General features: G+C 31.8%; 1 protein-coding gene across 1 annotated transcript in view; it reads left to right on the forward strand.

Moving 5' to 3' along the window:
* The first annotated feature begins 327 nt into the window (after positions 1-327).
* Positions 328-18,360, forward strand: part of LOC134726706 (uncharacterized) — a 32,680-nt gene continuing 14,647 nt past the window's right edge. The window contains exons 1-4 of the mRNA XM_063591122.1: positions 328-521; positions 14,979-15,061; positions 15,846-16,156; positions 18,006-18,106. Coding sequence (XP_063447192.1) covers positions 328-521; positions 14,979-15,061; positions 15,846-16,156; positions 18,006-18,106 — 689 coding nt within the window. The remainder of the gene's footprint in view (positions 522-14,978; positions 15,062-15,845; positions 16,157-18,005; positions 18,107-18,360) is intronic.

Genomic DNA, 18,360 nt, shown 5'->3' on the forward strand with positions numbered 1-18,360 from the left:
ATAGTTCTACATTGGCTCACTACATCGAAATCGTTTTTAACAAGTTTGTAAAATATCGTGTTAATGAAATTAAAGAACTAAGTGAAAATCATTAATGGAAATATGTACCCACAGAAATGAACCCAGCTGACTTACAAACACGTGGATTGAATGCATCGCAATTTAAAGATTCGACATCATGGATGAATGGACTCCAGTGGTTAACGGACAAGTGTAAATGGTCTACGTGGACAGGATATGCAGCTATCTAATATCACCGGACCAAAGACACACAGAAGTGACGACAAAATACCAAGTGATCCGCAGTGAATATCACAGATCATAGATATGTCAAGGTATTCTAATCTACATAAAGTTTTAACTGTTCCTGGATGTGTCTTAAGATTTGTTAAGAACTGTCAGGAAAAACGTCCATATCGACGAAGGAGTTCACAAGGCGACAGGAAGCTCAAGACAATTCTAACAAAAGAGGAAATGTCATTAGCTATGAATTTATGGATCAAAGATACACAGCAAGACAGGTTCGTGAAAGAGCGGGAGCATATTTCGTTAAATTCGCTTGTACAACAGTTACGTTTATATTTGGATGAAAATGGAATCATACGATGTAAAGGCAGAATACAAAATTTAACTATAGAAGAAAACGCGAAGTTTCCTATTTTACATACCAATGAACCACAAACTTACAGATTTTGTTATTATGGACGCAGATCTAGGAAATTGACATGCAGTATTCGGACAGACAATAACACATATTAGGCAATCATACTGGATACCGGCAATTTGACAATGTGTGAACAGTGTCTTACGAAAATGCATACAGTGCCAAACAATAATTGGTAAACCGTATAACAGCCCGGAACCACCACCACTACCAAATAATCGAGTAGAAGATACCATACCATTTTGCACAACTGGGATTGATTTTGCCGGACCTCTTCACATCAAGGATACATCAACACAACCGCGAAATGTATATATATGTTTATTCACATGTGCATGTATACGAGCTATACATTTGAAACTTGTACCTGATTTGTCATTGAACACTTTTATTTTAGCATTTAGACGTTTTATCAGTCGAAAAGGAACGCCACAAACTATTTATTCTGATAACGCACCTACATTTATAGCCGCATCAAATGCACTTCAAAGACAGCTGAATTTGCATATCAACTGGACATTCATTCCGAAAGGAGCGCCGTGGTATAGCGGATGGTGGGAACGTCTAATTGGCTTAACGAAAATGACATTAAAGAAGGTTTTTGGTAAAGCACTCGTCAGCAAACAATCTTTGACAACAGATTGGAAGTATTATAACCAATCGCCCACTCACATATATATCTTCAGATAGAAGAGATCCCGCACCCTTGACGCCATCTCATCTTTTACACGGAAGGATTATTACAACCTAAGAGATACAAAACGACAAACACAACGCGAATATCCAAGAACTTGATACGATCACAGCAAACAAAATATTTGAGAGAAAAGGACTTTTATTAGACCCTTTTGCAAAACGTTGGTCTAATGAATATCTCACCGGATTACGTGAATATCGTCGAACCTCCGGGAAACATAATGGACACATTAACGTAGGAGATGTAGTTCAATTAGGAAGTGAATCACCACTACTTTCATGGAGATTAGGAACAATAGAAGATGTCATCAAAAGAGGAGATGGACTTATTCAATCAGCAAAAGGACGGACTTCCAGAGGACTAGTTACCACACGACCAATTGTGAAGTTATATCCGTTAGAACTATAGTAGCTGTAAAAGGATTCTTGTGAAGGACAGGTAACGTAAAGTTAAATTACAAAAAAAACCACTTTTAATGTGATCTATTTATAGAACTTTAAAATTTGATTATTTATTATTTCAAATAATTTTATTTCTTATGCATTTTGAGGCCCCCAGAATGTCGTGAATAAAGGCCAAGAGACGTTAAATCGTTATCTTATGTTATTGTTTCCCGTTCTTTCCCGCACACTATTGTTAATGTAACTTTACGTTATTGTTACGTATATCTTTTATCTTACGATCATAAAGCATCTAAACTAGCAAGGGGTTATTTTCTTCCACAACAAAAGTGATTAACCCTCAAGATAGTGGTATAACACATATTTAGGGAAATTACACGTGCACTCGTGATCTTATTGTACTTTCGTTTTTAAATTATAACTAAACTAGTTCATACATTGTAAACATGGACTATTCGGAATGGATTGAGACACAGAAAGCACATCTGTGGGACAATTGCCTTGAAATAGGTGTTTACGTGTGTTTGCTTAGTCAAATGGGTGAACAGACGAAGCTGTATTCAGTTTATAGTGTTAGGTTTCCGTGGGACAGAAAAAAAGAACATTGTATGGTCACAAATTTGCACACATGTTGCACAATGAGAAACTTGACCTATCAGAGGAAGTTGATGTGTCTCATTTGTGTCACAGATGCATCAACCCTGAGCACTTGTTTTTCGAGCCGCCTCATATCAACCAAGACCGTCAAGTTTGTCGTGGTACACACCCAACAAGGTGTTGAAAACACAAACCCTACCACGACTGTTTGATTTAAAATGGAAAAACAATAATTGTCTAAAAGAGAAGTCTTATTTCTTCCTCATATAATTTATGAAATTCACTTTTGAAGCCACATTTATTACATTGAGACCATTCGTGCCATGCTAATCCCAATGTTACTTGAGCCTCTGTGGCAAATTTTTAATCACCCTTACAACATGTGATTTTTGATTTCAGTGTTAACCATGTATTGAAGAGCATTCTGTTGAAAGATCTTATATGTAAATTGGTCTGCAGATGACACTTTAACATTGAGGTATGTATCAACTAAAGTCATGTTTTTTTTTATTTGGTCGCAAAAGTTTACAATTGGCCATTGTGCCGTCTTAATTTTGCACTGACAAAACATCATGTAAACACTTATTTGCCCTCGATTTATACACATCATAATCCAGTATCACATACTTAAATTTTATAATTTTTACCAAATTTATTATTTAACTAGCATTCGAAGGGACATAACCATTTTCAAATCCATTTTGAGGTATTTTTTTATTACTCTTTCTCTCCATTTCTAATGTAAAATACAAAAAAGTGGACGTTTTTTTGTGTAAATCTATTATAAACATACTTTTACAAGTAAATAAAATGACTTTGTTATCAGTAACAATACATGATTGACTGGAGAAAAAAAGTAATTTTTCAAACATGCGGAATAGGCTAAAATTTCAAGTTACACATAAGGGCTTATAGAAAGTTCCGTGGAGACTGTTTACATTTATAGAGATAGTTCTGTCAGCTAAAACACTTTAACTATTGATTAAGCATTACATTTCTTCCATTTTTTGGGGGAAATAATCACATTTATTAAATATTTTAAACAAAAGGTATAAAGTTTTGATGAAAAAAGAAGGAAGAAGGAAATATGGACCAAAACAGACCTTCAAATGAACTCTAAAAGGTGCAATAAAATTGTTTCTCATCTAAAAGTTGTCTTTTGTATCCTATTTAATTGTTTGAATACATAAATCATGAGTATAAAGTCACATATTAGTCAACACTACATTTTATAATGATACACTGAAATTAGGATTTTTCGAAGAAATTAGACTGAAATCGCAGTAGGATATGGCCTTACATTGTAGTGATTTTCTCTGAAACTATAGCTCTGACTGAGACAAAACTTTGCAGTTATGCTTTAAATATCTTGCAAATGGAGGGAAAAATACATTAACTTTATTTGACATTTAGGTATTCTTTAGGTGTAATACCACCAAATCATGGTTCGTCACATCCGGTTGCATACGAAAGTAGGTCTAAAAATATTTTTTTTAAGTGCCAATTTAAGAAAGAATAACAGGGGAAAAATCAATGATCGTATTACACCTTAAACATATATTAACGACTATTTCCGTCTAAATTTGGCAAAAAGAGTATAGAAAGTGAAGGATTACATTTTAAACTAATTACGAATGCAAAATACGCTTTTATGGGCAAGAATCAATACAATTTAAACATTGTAAGGTTTTCAATTAAAAAGATTACTGATAATTACCGATACTCATATATTGATGAAACACACACTTCTTACCAAGAAAAGCCCCCAAATCTTACCTGCAGCATAATTCAGCTGATAGCAAAGCAAAACGGCTAAGATTTCTTTCAAATACGGCATCCTTCTTTATTGTTTACTTTTGTTTTTACAAATGCACGTTATTTATGAAAGAATTTTCAGGCCATCTGCCGTATTTTGCACCTATGTTCATGTAGTAAGGCCAATATATATATATAAAAGACCCTGCCACAGATTTTCATCGAGTTTTGCATATAAAAACAACATGTTAACCTTGGAATGAAGGCCAACACATACATTTTATGTGAATTTTGATAAGAATATTGTATTTACTCAAAATTGACATCTGCATGTTTCCGAAACAAATGCATAGGTATTCCGTTTTATTGAAAATTTATTTGTTTCTCATATAGATATAGGAAGATGTGGTGTGAGTGCCAATGAGACAATTCTCCATCCAAATTCAAATTTATAAAAATAAACCATTATAGGTCAAGGTACGCTTTCAATATTCAGTCTTGACTCAACAGAACAGCAAACTATAAAGGGCCCCAATAATTAGTATGTAAATCCATTCAAACGGGAAAACCAACGGTCTGATCTATGAAAAAACGAGAAAAGAGAAACACGTATGAGCTACAAAGACATACAAAAACTACTGTACATCAGATTCCTGACTTAAAACAGGTGCACACATTTGTAGCGGGATTAAACGTTTGAATGGTACCAAACCTTTTCCCTTTTCTGAAACAATAGTACAACATCACAACATAGAAAAACACACTATAATAGTTGTCAAAGGTACCAGGATTATAATTTAGTACGCCAGACGCGCGTTTCGTCTACATAAGACTCATCAGTGACGCTCATATCAAAATATTTATAAAGCCAAACGAGTAAAAAGTTGAAGAGCATTGAGGATCTAAAATTCCAAAAAATTGTGCCAAATACGGCTAAGGTAATCTATGCCTGGAATAAGAATAATTTATAAAATATCAATTAGAAGGCTCAACTCATTCAAAAATCTCGTACATGTATTTTAGTTTTCTAATTTTGAAAATAAATGATTGGACCATTCTCTTTTGGTTTGATGTATTATATAATCCGTGATCACGACGTAATTGAATAACCATAATTTAGCGGCTTTTTAACATGACCACGTCACGTCACGTAACATAATATAATAGAATTTTATTATTGCACGAGGTATTCGCTTGTAGACAACTTAATACCATTTTCGATATAAATTTTCTGCACAGGACCTACATTTCAACAATTGATGTGTCTGCATTGATGCTCGAATATATGAAAATCTGAATCATATTTAAAAAAAGAAGAGCTGATAAAATCATAAAGAGACAAAAAGAAATACATGATCCAGACCTGATAGTGCATCAACTCCTTTAGCACATATGATATAATCTCTTTTGCAATTAGAAGGAAAAATAGACAAGCAATTGACAGGAATTCATTTTTTTCACGGATAGACAAACGGTACAAAATTGCTCGAAACCACATGATGCCATGATGATTATGCACAAGACCAAATACCTTATTAAACAAACAATTCTAAGCACCGCCTCAAATCTTAACCTCAGCATGGTCACGATGAAAATCAAATCAAATTAAAACTGCTGAACTTTGTACTTTTTGTTCAGAAATCAAAGAAAAAATATTTTTTACATTTTTTGGGAATGTAATGTATCACAAAACTTCTGACTATTCGTTATAGATTGGATTAAAAATTATGGCATTCTCCTGCCTTTCAGTGCAAAAGAAGTCATTTTAGGTGTGTCTGAGGATTTTGTCAACAGTAAAACAGTTAACAATATTTTGTTGTTATCCAAATATTATATATACAAATGTAGATGTAAGAACATATCCCCGACAAAGTGTGTGCGGTAGAATATTTAAAATATTGGATTAATATAGAAAAATACTCTGTATGTTTCTTAACCCCTGTAAAGTAAAAATGGATCAGAAATGGCATTTGTTAGAAGCCGCTTTTATTTAATTTATTTTAATTAATTAACGAAATCTTTTTGTAATATTTATATCTATATCTTATTATATCCATATGACTTAATTGATTTATCAAGTATTACTTTATTTTTAAAATGTGTATCGATTGTAGTATGTAATTTCACATGTTTCATCATCAAAAATAAAATAATACCAAAAAAAACTGCTGAGATTTCTGTCCAATATAGCATCCTTATTTATTGTCGCTAACTATTTAACATTTCAAAATTATTTGAAAAATAATATACATTGCGTCCTCGTGAGTAAAGTAATAATTTAGCTGCATTTTAGAGTCAGAATACTTTTCACAGACAAAGGAGTAGGTCCGGTAAGGACCGATTTTGGCCTCAAATTTCAGGTTCATCTAACAAGAGATTTTGACCACTTTTTAAACACATACGTGTCTATATCATTTTTAATTAGTTTATGTGAAAGATTTTTAATTGATTTAGTCATTAAAAACGATCCGATTTATATTTGTTATTCTCGTGGTGTTTTGTCTGTTGCTTGGTCCGTTTCTGTGTGTGTTGCGTTTCGGTGTTGTGTCGTTGTTCTCCTCTTATATTTAATGCGTTTCCCTCGGTTTTAGTTTGTTACCCCGATTTTGTTTTTTGTCCATGGATTTATGAGTTTTGAACAGCGGTATACTACTGTTGCCTTTATTCAAGCTTAAATATGAAAAATCTACCAAATATGCCGAAAAGTTTCACTTTTCAGATGGCTTTTGTCAAAATGAAAGTGGCTGCATCCGTGTTCATCAACAACCTTTAAATATGTTATGTATTATCATCAAATACAACTTACATTTTAATAATAAGGATGAACACGAATCCGGCCACTTTAGATTTACACTTTTTTTCGTCTAAAATTTAACTAAAATGCTAGAATTGTGGAGATTTCAGTAATTTAGCATGACTTAATGGTGCTACTACCCGATATATGTCCATTGTATTGTCAAAAACAGCCCATATGTATGTAAAAGAAGCATACTTTTGTCCAATAAATAACTAAAAGTTTACATTTTAACAATTTTGAAAAACTGCTATATTTTGGGGCCAAAAAAGGGGTCCTACTGGACCTTCTCCTTTTGCTTACGTGAAATAGACATGAATTTCACGTGAAATGTATTTCCAAAGTTTCACCTTCCTTATTCATCTCAAATGAGCTAATACACAAAAATGTTTTTAACAAATGTGGTATTTATGATTTTGATTAAATTTGAAAATTTACATGATAATCCTTTTTTGTTCTCAATAATGTGGAAAAAGTAAAAACACAAAATTACTGAACTCCAAGGAAAATTCAAAAAGGAAAATCCAAAATCAAAAGACAAAATCAAAAGTCCAAACTCATCAAACGAATGGATAACAACTGTCATATTCCTGACTTGGTACAGACATTTTCTAAGGTAGAAAATGGTGGATTGAACCTGATTTTATAGCTAGCTAAACCTCTCACTTGTATGACAGTCGCATCAAATTCCATTACATTGTCAACGATGTATGAACAAAACAAACATACTCAAAGAGTAAAAAGGTCAAAATCAGGGGTACAGCAGTCAATATTGTGTTATCATCTTAATATCACTATAAAAACAACAAATGTAACGAAGAATCACAAAAAGGCATACATCAAATCTAACATACTCATTTTGCTTTTCTTGTACCACTGAATTTATGTATATAAAGTCTACCCGTAAAGGAAAGAAGGTTTTCATTGCTGGTGTAAAATTGCGCGTTTGAAATTCGCACAGGTAGACATAAAAATAATTTTGTCGTTCAAAGTATTAAGACATACATACATGCATAGTCACGTAAAGTTGATAAAACAAACAACAGACTCAACAGTAAATGTAATAATAATAAATAAATAATGTGTGGTTCAAAGTATGACGGGATACATACGTACAGTATCACGTCAAATGTATAACATAAAAACAGACTTAACAGAAAAAGTATTTTTATTGAATTAAATAATTTTGTCATTCATAGTATGTCAAGATCCATAAGTAAGAGAAATTTAAGTAAATGAAATAATTTTGTCGTTCAAAGTGTGATGTTTTTATATAACCACAGAGTAAATTAAAAAAATATCAAAAATTGACTTAACAGTACAAGTAATATTAATAAAGACTAATAAAATAATACTATAACACGTTATTAAGATGATAACCAACGTCAGTACGCAAAATCTATATTTCAAGACCATCTTGTATTATGTGTGAAGTTGATACGGAATATTTATGAACGAGTTCTGGGTATCTTCCGATGAACTTTTTTTTAGAAAAAGGATGAGACGTTCTTTGACATACCCCTGGTTCATCAACTTTCTGCTCAGACACTGGTGACGTTTTACAAAGTCTGAATAGGAGCTGCAAGCTCTTGAATACCTAATAAGTTGGGAAATGTATATTCCATATGCAGGTGAAGTTGGTATATTACTACTAAGGTGGGGGAAATTGATAATTTCAAAATTAAAGACGTCTCGTTTGTCATAGATTCTGGTACTGAGATGACTGTGTATATCAAATTCGAGGTATAAGTCTAAAAATGAGGCGGAGGAAGCCGTGTCTGTGGTCTCTTTAATTTCTAGTTCTGGTGGGTATATTAATGGAACCCAATCAGAAAAGTTCGGATTGTTAATGGAAAGAACATCATCAATATATCTGAAAGTGAAATTAAATAACCTGGCTTCTTTAATCTTGTTTTTAACAAGTGTCTGAAGGAACTCCGATTCATATTAAAATAAGAAGAGGTCGGCAAGGAGAGGCGCACAGTTCGTTCCCATAGGAATGCCGACAATTTGTTGAAAAAGTCTACCTCCAAATTCAAATATATTGTCAATAAGAAACTCTAGCATACTAATCACTTGTTCCTCTGTGTAGTATGTTTTACCCTTTTGTTCCTTATTAACAAAATATGCCTTATGGTATCCCAACGTGATAAATTTATAGCGTATGCTATCCTTTTTATGATGAAAAGCATTATGGATTCTTTCTTTTAGACGGTTTTTCAATTTCACATGGGGAATGGTTGTATACAAGGTTGAAAAATCAAAAGTTTTAATAGAACTAATTTCAGAAAAAGATCGAGATTTAAAATTATCCAGAAGTTCTTTAGAGTTTTTAAGAATCCACATATGATTAATACCACTACGTGAGTAAACAGTTTCACAGTATATCTGAAGACCCTCTTAAACTGCGAACAGAATTTGAGTCAATCTAATGGACAATTCTTTAGTAGAACAAGCAGATGAGCCAGCAATGTACCGTTGTTTGTACGGAATTTTGTGAGGTTTAGGTATCCAATACAAACAAGGTAAGTCCTCCGATTTGTTGTTCAATGTAATGTTCATAGAAGCCATGAAGGACTTATGATTCGCTAAAATCTCATCCTTGTCAAATGATATGTTTTTGTATGTTGGATTACCTGAGTGCTCATTTATTCCTAATTCTTTTATAAGACACTCCTAGTAATACGATTTACATATGAAAACAATATTATTTGAAGCTTTGTCCGCAGGAACAACAACATACTTATCTTAAAGAGATGATATACATTTTACACCCTCTTTGTCACTAAAAATGGACTTGGGTCGATCATTCACACAATTCTTCAACTTATGAATGCGACGTTTTATCAGAGACCTGATTGTTTTGACCCATTCTGACAATGTGTCCAGTTGAACTTCTTCTCGTTTAGCCCATGCTCTGGCATATTTCTCAATGGAATCCATAATTATTTTGAAGTTATGGTTCCAATTGATGTGTTGGGGTTCTCTAAACTTGGGACCACGAGAAATCACCTTTCGGAGATTTTCATGTTGAATTATGATTAGATCCCCAGTAATAACATGGCCAGAACTGCATGCGACTATCATACAAGTAAGAGAATAAACTACTTATAAAACCAGGTTCAGTTTACCGTTTTCTACTGAAGAAAATTCTTGTACAAAATCACGAGTCTGCCAGTTGTTATCCATTTGTTTAATGTATTTGAGCCTTTGATTTTTGGTTTTTAATTAAGGACTTTTCGTTTTGAATTTCCTTGGAGTTTAGTCATTAATTTTTTCGTTTATTTTTATTTTTACTTTTAAATAAGATGCATGTACAACTCAGATGAACGGAATTTACGTGAACATCGTGAGAGGTGAAATTAACCCGAGATTCAAATTAATTTAAACTCATGTAAAAAGGCATGTAAAAAGTGAAAGTCACATATTTCCATAAATATTTCCATGTATTTACATTATTTTAACCTTGGATTGAAAAAAAACAACATGGAATATACAAAGTATTATTGATTTTCTTAAATTAGTGTAAAAAGTATTACATTAAAACGTTAAATCACATGAAGTAGTTGTAAACGTGGTTAAAATAATGCATTTATTTTCCAAACATAAATATTTGAAAACAAATTTTCAACGTTGACGACGTTAGGCAAATTACAACGTTTCAAATAGTGTACAACGAAAAACCATAATGAAAAAATTGGTATATAAAAAGAAGGCAGTAGTCTACGTTTTACAATGAAATGAGAAAAGAAATATATTGTGTTTGAAATACAGAAAGTGTTAAATTAAATTGTAGTCCTGTATTATTATGTTGTCATTTCAATGTTATTTTTAACATTGCCATTAAAGGGGGAGGTTTGGCATGCCACAAAACCAGGTTAACCCATCATTTTTATTTTTCAAAATGTCCTGTACCAAGTCAGGAAAAATGCCATTGTTATATCATAGTTCGTTTCTGTTTGTGTTACATTCTAACGTTGTGTTTCCGTTGTGTCGTTTGTTTTCTCTTATATTTGAGTGTATATTCACATTACTATAAGACGAGTCACGGTACTTTTCTATCCCAAATTCATGTATTTGGTTATGATGTTATATTTTATTCTCATCGGATTCGTCTAATGCTTAGTCCGTTCATAATTTTACGAGTTTTGAACAGCGGTATACTACTGTTGCCTTTATTAAACAAGTACACAGTTTCAACGATGTTAGTTAATAATGAAGTGGGCACCGGCATGAAAAACTTAGCTTCGTGTCGTGTGTATTTTAGTTTAGACTTCATCTTATTAATTATCGTTAGACCTCTTAAGTCATCCGATAACCATATAAGCGATGTAAACATAAATATAGATATAAAAAGATTAAGTAAACTCGTGCTGTTGGATTATTCTAGGTCTTTTTAATTTCATATTTTAGATGAAAAATAAATGTTTATCATCGTTTTTACCTGTATTAGAATGATGCTTTGTGGATGGAATCAGTCAATCAAATTATTTACCCTTGTTTCACTTTCAATGTTGACATCCATTTCCTTTAAATTACTTTACACATACAAATCACGTGTTATTCATCTCAAGCTAAGGGGTTAAATTAAAATTCACATGAATACGGATTCATTGAGGCGGAATTGTTCACTTACAAGTGAATAATTCAAAATGAATGATTTTTTGGCTTGTTTTGACAAAATTGAACTGACTGGCTGATAAAAGCGAGTTATTAATTCAATATTTGCATTTCATTAATGATTGAGCCAATAAATACTATTGTCAGATCATTTAATATGGCATATTTTGATATCAATATAGGTTCACTCATAGTGTATTTGCATCGGCAATAAACTCATTTGTTCTTAAACCTGTTGTTGGCATGATACTTGTTATGTTCTTTCTATACATTTGATGATGGTATGATACTTTTAAAATCCCTAAAGGTCATTTTGCTTAGTTATTTATTACCTGTTTTGACATCAGACTTCTTTTAAATCGAGTGTTACTGTGCGTATTACAGTGTGTTCTTTATTACACATTATCTAGAGATCTCACAAAATATGTTTAACCCAGCCTCATGTGTTTGTCTGTTCACTCAGGAGCAGATAAGTTTTGTAAGTCTTTTATTTTTTTTAGTTTATATATATATTTTGAATTTTGTGTGGAGTCAAAGACCCATTGGTGGCCTTGGATTGTTTTCTAGTTCGATTTGTTGTCTCTCTGACATTCCATTCTAATCATAGCTTTACTCAGTTACATTCTTTATTTGTTTATATTATCTCTGCTTTCTGATTGATAAATCTCAAATCTGCTCACAAACAATTAATGCCGTACCACTATAGACGTTAATTAGAAATAAGTTGATTTGGAAATTCATGATAAGATAAATTATGTTCATGTAAGGAATGCATTTTTCATACTGATGTGTTTAAACGACAAGAATAGCCCTGTCAGAAAAAAAAAATGACAACGCCGTTTTAAAAGGGGAGATAGATTATGTAAGGCTGTATAACTGTTATTGTTATGAAATTTCATTGATGTCAAAATAACAAAATAAAATAGCATATCAAAAGACGACCTATTATTAATACCTATATAACAAAATAACATAGCATATCAAAAGACGACCTATTATTAATAATTATCACAAAAGATGTTAGCCTTCAAGAGTTACATTTTTAAATTTGAATGATTTGTTATAAAAGATTCAACTTTCTATAAACATTTTTAAATTTTCCTCTTCACTTGTGTTTTTAAATTGTTGTTAACTTTTCTTTTATGTTTATTTAGTTATGATTAATTCATTATACATTGTTTATAATAGTATTTTTTACCTTTGAGTTGAAAAGTACAAATACTTTATGAGTGGAAAAAAGGCAAGCACTGATAATAATCTTTTGAATGGTATATGATGCAGCCGTATAGTAGGTTGGTGCTTCAACGTTGTCAATCAAGCATTTTTTCATTATACGTCAATAACGTGATATTTGTTATTACCTTACCCAAATATCATTACGTATACCTGGTTAATAACCTATCAATAATAATTTGCAGACACGTCATAAACTTAAATGTAAGAAAACGTTGAACTAAAATCTAATATCTAAATACGGAATGCCTATCAATGAATGTGACAGAGACAATTAATTAGGTAAAACATAATCAAAATCTTTATTACATAGTAGTGAAAGATAAGATATACAACAGAAACAAAGGCTAAGCACACACAACAAATACAAATAGCTAGAAATTAATGACAAAGAGTAAATAATATAACTTATGTAATGAAACGATTTAAAATACTTGAAAAAACAATAGAATATTTTAAAACAAATTTAATTAGAAAATGGATACTAGGTTGGCTCTTCAATCCAATTCACCTCAGTAGATCCTTTATCAAAACGGTTTTGTTTTCAAAGTAAGAAGAATATGTTGTGTTTACTGGATTACATCTGTTTAAATATGCAACAAGAGAATAACGAATTTGATTCAATAATAACAAAAATTGTAATTGTGTTCATGACTACATTGTAGGTTATGTTTTGAACAGCTGTCTTGCATATATTCTTGCATCATTATTCTAACTAGAATTGGTTTTAAATCCAAGCTTCAGTAAGTAATCAAATGATGTTGATATTTTAATTAATTCAAAACTTAATGTATACTTTAATGAGAGCTTCAATGAATGATAGTCATAAAGATATTTTGCTGCATATATATTTTAAATATCTAATTTACTTTTTGGAAATATGAATCTTTCATATGTATAGTATTTAACATATATATAAATATTCAGAGAATAACTAAATTATTGTAACGTTTTTCCTTTTTCGTTTTACCTATTCAAACTTTAGTAATCAATTTTCCTATAGATAGCGTTTCTGTAAATATAGAATATGCCATTACCTATGGGAACTCGTTTTGCTAGTAAAACTGTTCAATTTTTACAATTAATTTTCTAAAAAAATATATTCTACGACGGAAATTGAATGTGAACTATTATTGTATTCAAAAGTCAAAGCGTAGGGCTGTGCGGGCAAAATTTCAACATCAATACGCCCCGAACCTTTTAGAGATTAAACTTAAACTTAAATTCTTTACTACCGATACCTTCACTTAAGACCTACTTCAAAATTCCATTTCATTCCATTCATAAGTTTTTTTACTGGTATAATTCCAATGGTATGTCTCTATGCGAAGAAACATATATATCATATCAGGGAACCAGAACGTAAACAAATTAAAACATTAATGAATGCTATATCTCAATCCCATGAAGGCGTGGTTTGTGTAACAGCTGTATTTACAAAGTGCAAAATTCATGATTTGAATTTCGTCGTTCTTGATATAACATACATATATATGTGTTTTTCTATGTTGTGATGTTATGCTATTGTTTCAGAAAAAGGGAGAAGGTTTGGATCCATTAAAACGATTAATCCCGCTGCAAATGTTTGCACCTGTCCTAAGTCAGGAATCTGATGTACAGGAGTTGTCGTTTGTTTATGTAATATATACGTGTTTATCGTTTCTCGTTTTGTTTATATAGATTAGACCGTTGGTTTTCCCGTTTGAATGGTTTTACACTTGTAATTTTGGGGCCCTTTATAGCTTGTTGTTCGGTGTGAGCCAAGACTCCGTGTTGAAGGCCGTACTTTAACCTATAATGGTTTACTTTTTAAATTGTTACTTGGATGGAGAGTTGTCTCATTGGCACTCACACCACATCTTCCTATATCTATATAAGAACAAACTTCCAACTGTAGATTTTTAGTACCAAAACATTTTGTATCTAATATATTGCAGAACAATAAGATAATTCAATGCATAGTGTCAATTATATTGGTGTAAAGGTTTGAATAAAAAGATGCTATTAACATTACTTTCAATTTATAATTGTATTGCGATGTTTTTCATATAACAAACAGCGATTCGAAAGCGAGACACTGATCGTTATTTGCCGATAAGATAATAATAGGTAATAAATAATTTGGGATTCAGCTGCCAAAACAAAACTAACTTTCACGCACAGAGTATAAACAGAAATGGACAAACATGGTGGCTTAATATTTGTTTTAAATTTCAGAACATACCAGGAAAAAATGGCAAGTTCTGTAGGTACTACAACGCAAACACCAGATACTATAAATGTCGTCGTAACATATATACGTAAGCTTTTCTGTTCACTTAGATGCTTTAATTATAAAAAAGAGAGGTGCAATGGGATTAACAATCATACAACTCTTCACAAGAGACCAGATTACATAGAAATAAATAACGTAATGTTACCTTACGACCTTCAATCAACGGGCAAGGCCAATAACGCATAAACAGTTTGAAACAATTCAAACAACAAAACTAACGGCCCAATGTATGTACAAAATATGCACAAGGGAAGCAAATGATCTCCCAAACCATAAGATACTAGAAAATGTTTCTGATCATAATTATTTTTTTGTCTATTGTGATTTTGTTTTTGCTCAGCCTGATGTTGTATAGCAGGAGACGATTACTTTTTCAAAGTATTCAGTTCAGGTATTGTGGGATTTATAGACTCTTTTTTTTTTATTTAACACTTCACCCTATAATAAGTAAACCTAATCGTTTTTGTTGTCTTAATTCTTTCATTGGTAAGGTAATATCATCTTGAAAATGTACACACATGTTTTAGTAAAGCAACAGAAACATATAAATATTACCAAACAAACAAACCCACTAGTAGTAATATAGCGATGACGAGTTAATTTGACTTGATTTAAATGATGTAGCATATTCACCTGAAAAAAACATATATACAGAATTTGCTATTATGACAAATGAATGCTAGACTTAAACATTAAATGAAGCATATTTCATTTTATAGAAATTTCATGGACAGAAATAACATGTATATTTCTTATATTTGTTTAATGACATTGATTGTTTATTCTAAAATGTCTCTTAATTTTTATAGGAGTTTCTGATAAATATGGAAATCGTCTTGATCGAAAAGAACTTAATTTGGGAAAACACTGGTCTGAGATAGAATTCAGAGAAGCGCTAGCCGACAATTTTAAAGGAATTAGGCGAGCATTTAGGCAAAAGGATGCAGATCCGATAGGAGATGACATTGGTCTGTATTATAAAGATGTTACTAAGAGAAAGAAATGTAAACTTTTACCTTTTCCAAATTATGTAAAGACAACGCAAGACTTGATTGGTCTGTTTAATGGTTCAACATCCAACATTGAATTTTTCATACAGAGGAATCATGATGGGCAAGCGGTAAGAATTAATAATCAGTGGTTTTTAAGATATTCGTTTACAGAAGCCATGACAAGTTAGTTTTGCCGCAAGGGAATATCCGTTTGACTGATGAAAGCGGATGCGTTTCTAACGTCGTAACTAAATACCCGTCCCCCTAAAGGAATGTGTTCCACCGAATCAGCCTGGTTACCAAATTTAAACTAACATGAGTCTTACGACGGGTGCCACAAGTCGAGCAGGATCTGCATAACTTTCCGAAGCACCCAAGACCATCCTACATTTTTGGAGGGGTTCGTGTTGCTTAGTCTGTATGTTTTTAATGTTGTGTTTTGTATACTATTGCTTGTCTGTTTGCCTTTTTCTTTTCTAGCCGTGCCGTAAGCAATTAAGTTTGAATCTCTGAGATTAGATGTCCATATGTCATTTTGCGCTCCTCTCTAAGCTTGACGTTAGTGTAATTCATATTTAATTCGTTAAGAAATTGTTATATGTATCTTACTATGTAAGAAAATACATCCTTGCATTTACTCTGGAGTCATGAAACTTATCCCGAAAAGTTGAACAGTTGTCGATATACAACATAAAGGAACTGTTCATTTGAAGGCAAGTAGATTTCAATCCCCGGAGCTATTGCAGTCTTTTCAATAATGACTCTTAATAATCATATCTTCAAGTATTCATAATTTCCTCATGAAAAGATGAGATTTAACTTGTACACCGGCTACGTTACTTATACTTTCAACATAGTCTTCTTAATAACGCATACTTCTAATGCTCAGGTGAAAGTACAAAAAAAAACACACAAAAAAAAACAACACATTAATGATCAGGATTAACTTCTACAACATCACTTGCCAAACTCAAGCGTAATTTGATAAATGTTTACATTTGTTTCAATAAAAAGAGATAAAGATATATAGGATAGCATACCGAAACAAAACCTAAACATTTAATAACATGCCAGAACGGTTCAAATAAAGAAGTTAACAACAAATTCCACAGAATACTGAATCGAGTTTACAGAGGATTGACCTATTGATGACCGATAAGCTTGAAGATCATTACCTAATGTCATATTCAAATATCGCTCAGTAAGAAAACGATAGCTCAGGCAATATAAAATTAAATATAATATTAAATATAATGACGCCACCATCACTCAAGTAAAATGGCCTTTACATTCAAATTGTTATCTTTTTACAACTTTAAAAAATTTGCCTAATTATTAATGTTGGAAATTTTTATATATCACTGCGACCGAATAAAATCAATTTCGAATTGATTCTTTTTTTCTTTTTTGTGTTGAGGCCGCTTCAGTTTCATTTAATGCGATTGTTTAGATCAGAGTTTATTATTTTTCTACTCATAAAAGTTGCATAAATGTATCTGGCATAAAGTAATAATGGTTTAAAAATTAGATATAAATATTTTTTTCGATTCGTTTACCCAAATCACTTGTAATGCTTTACATGATACTAGATGGAGCCTTCATCATACACAGTTGCAATGTTTGATATCATCAAATATCTGTCTTTTCGGATTCGAAGTAGTTAGTCTTATATATGTTTTTCTAATTAGATAGTGTAAACCGTTCATTCAACTAGTTATCATTTTATATTAATTAACAAAGAATAACGGAAAGTGTGATATACAAGTAACATAACTGATCGAAAATACTCTAACAGCGATAAAAGAGGGACGAAAGATACCAGAGGGACATTCAAACTTATAGATAGAAAATAAACTGTCAAAGCCATGGCTAAAAATAAAAAGAACACCACCACACAATCGGTACATGATTATACATGCATAGTATAAATTTCAATACACATTGTGATATTATGTTAAACTATTTTATGTATTTTAGGACAGTAAACATGGTAGACGAAAACTCATAGCCGAAGGTCTGTTTGATGCAACCCTACTTGCAGCCAATATAAACCAATTGAGAAACGTGATAGATGCTGGGTCCACATTAAAATATCACAAAACACTTCTAGGATTAATTGGCACTTCGCTCGTCATTCAATTCCTTATTGCATTGCTTTTATGTGTGGTGTTTGCTAGGAAGAATGCATCATACAAATTTCATCATAATATCAATGTCGGGATAATTTTCCTCACTTCTATAACATTGATGTTAAATATTTCTATAGTAGCTTTTGACGCAAGACAAAAATAAATTTTGATATACAGAAGAACAATAACGAATATCATGTTTT

This window comes from Mytilus trossulus, chromosome 7 (genome assembly GCF_036588685.1).
Source record: "Mytilus trossulus isolate FHL-02 chromosome 7, PNRI_Mtr1.1.1.hap1, whole genome shotgun sequence".
NCBI classification, from domain to species: domain Eukaryota; kingdom Metazoa; phylum Mollusca; class Bivalvia; order Mytilida; family Mytilidae; genus Mytilus; species Mytilus trossulus.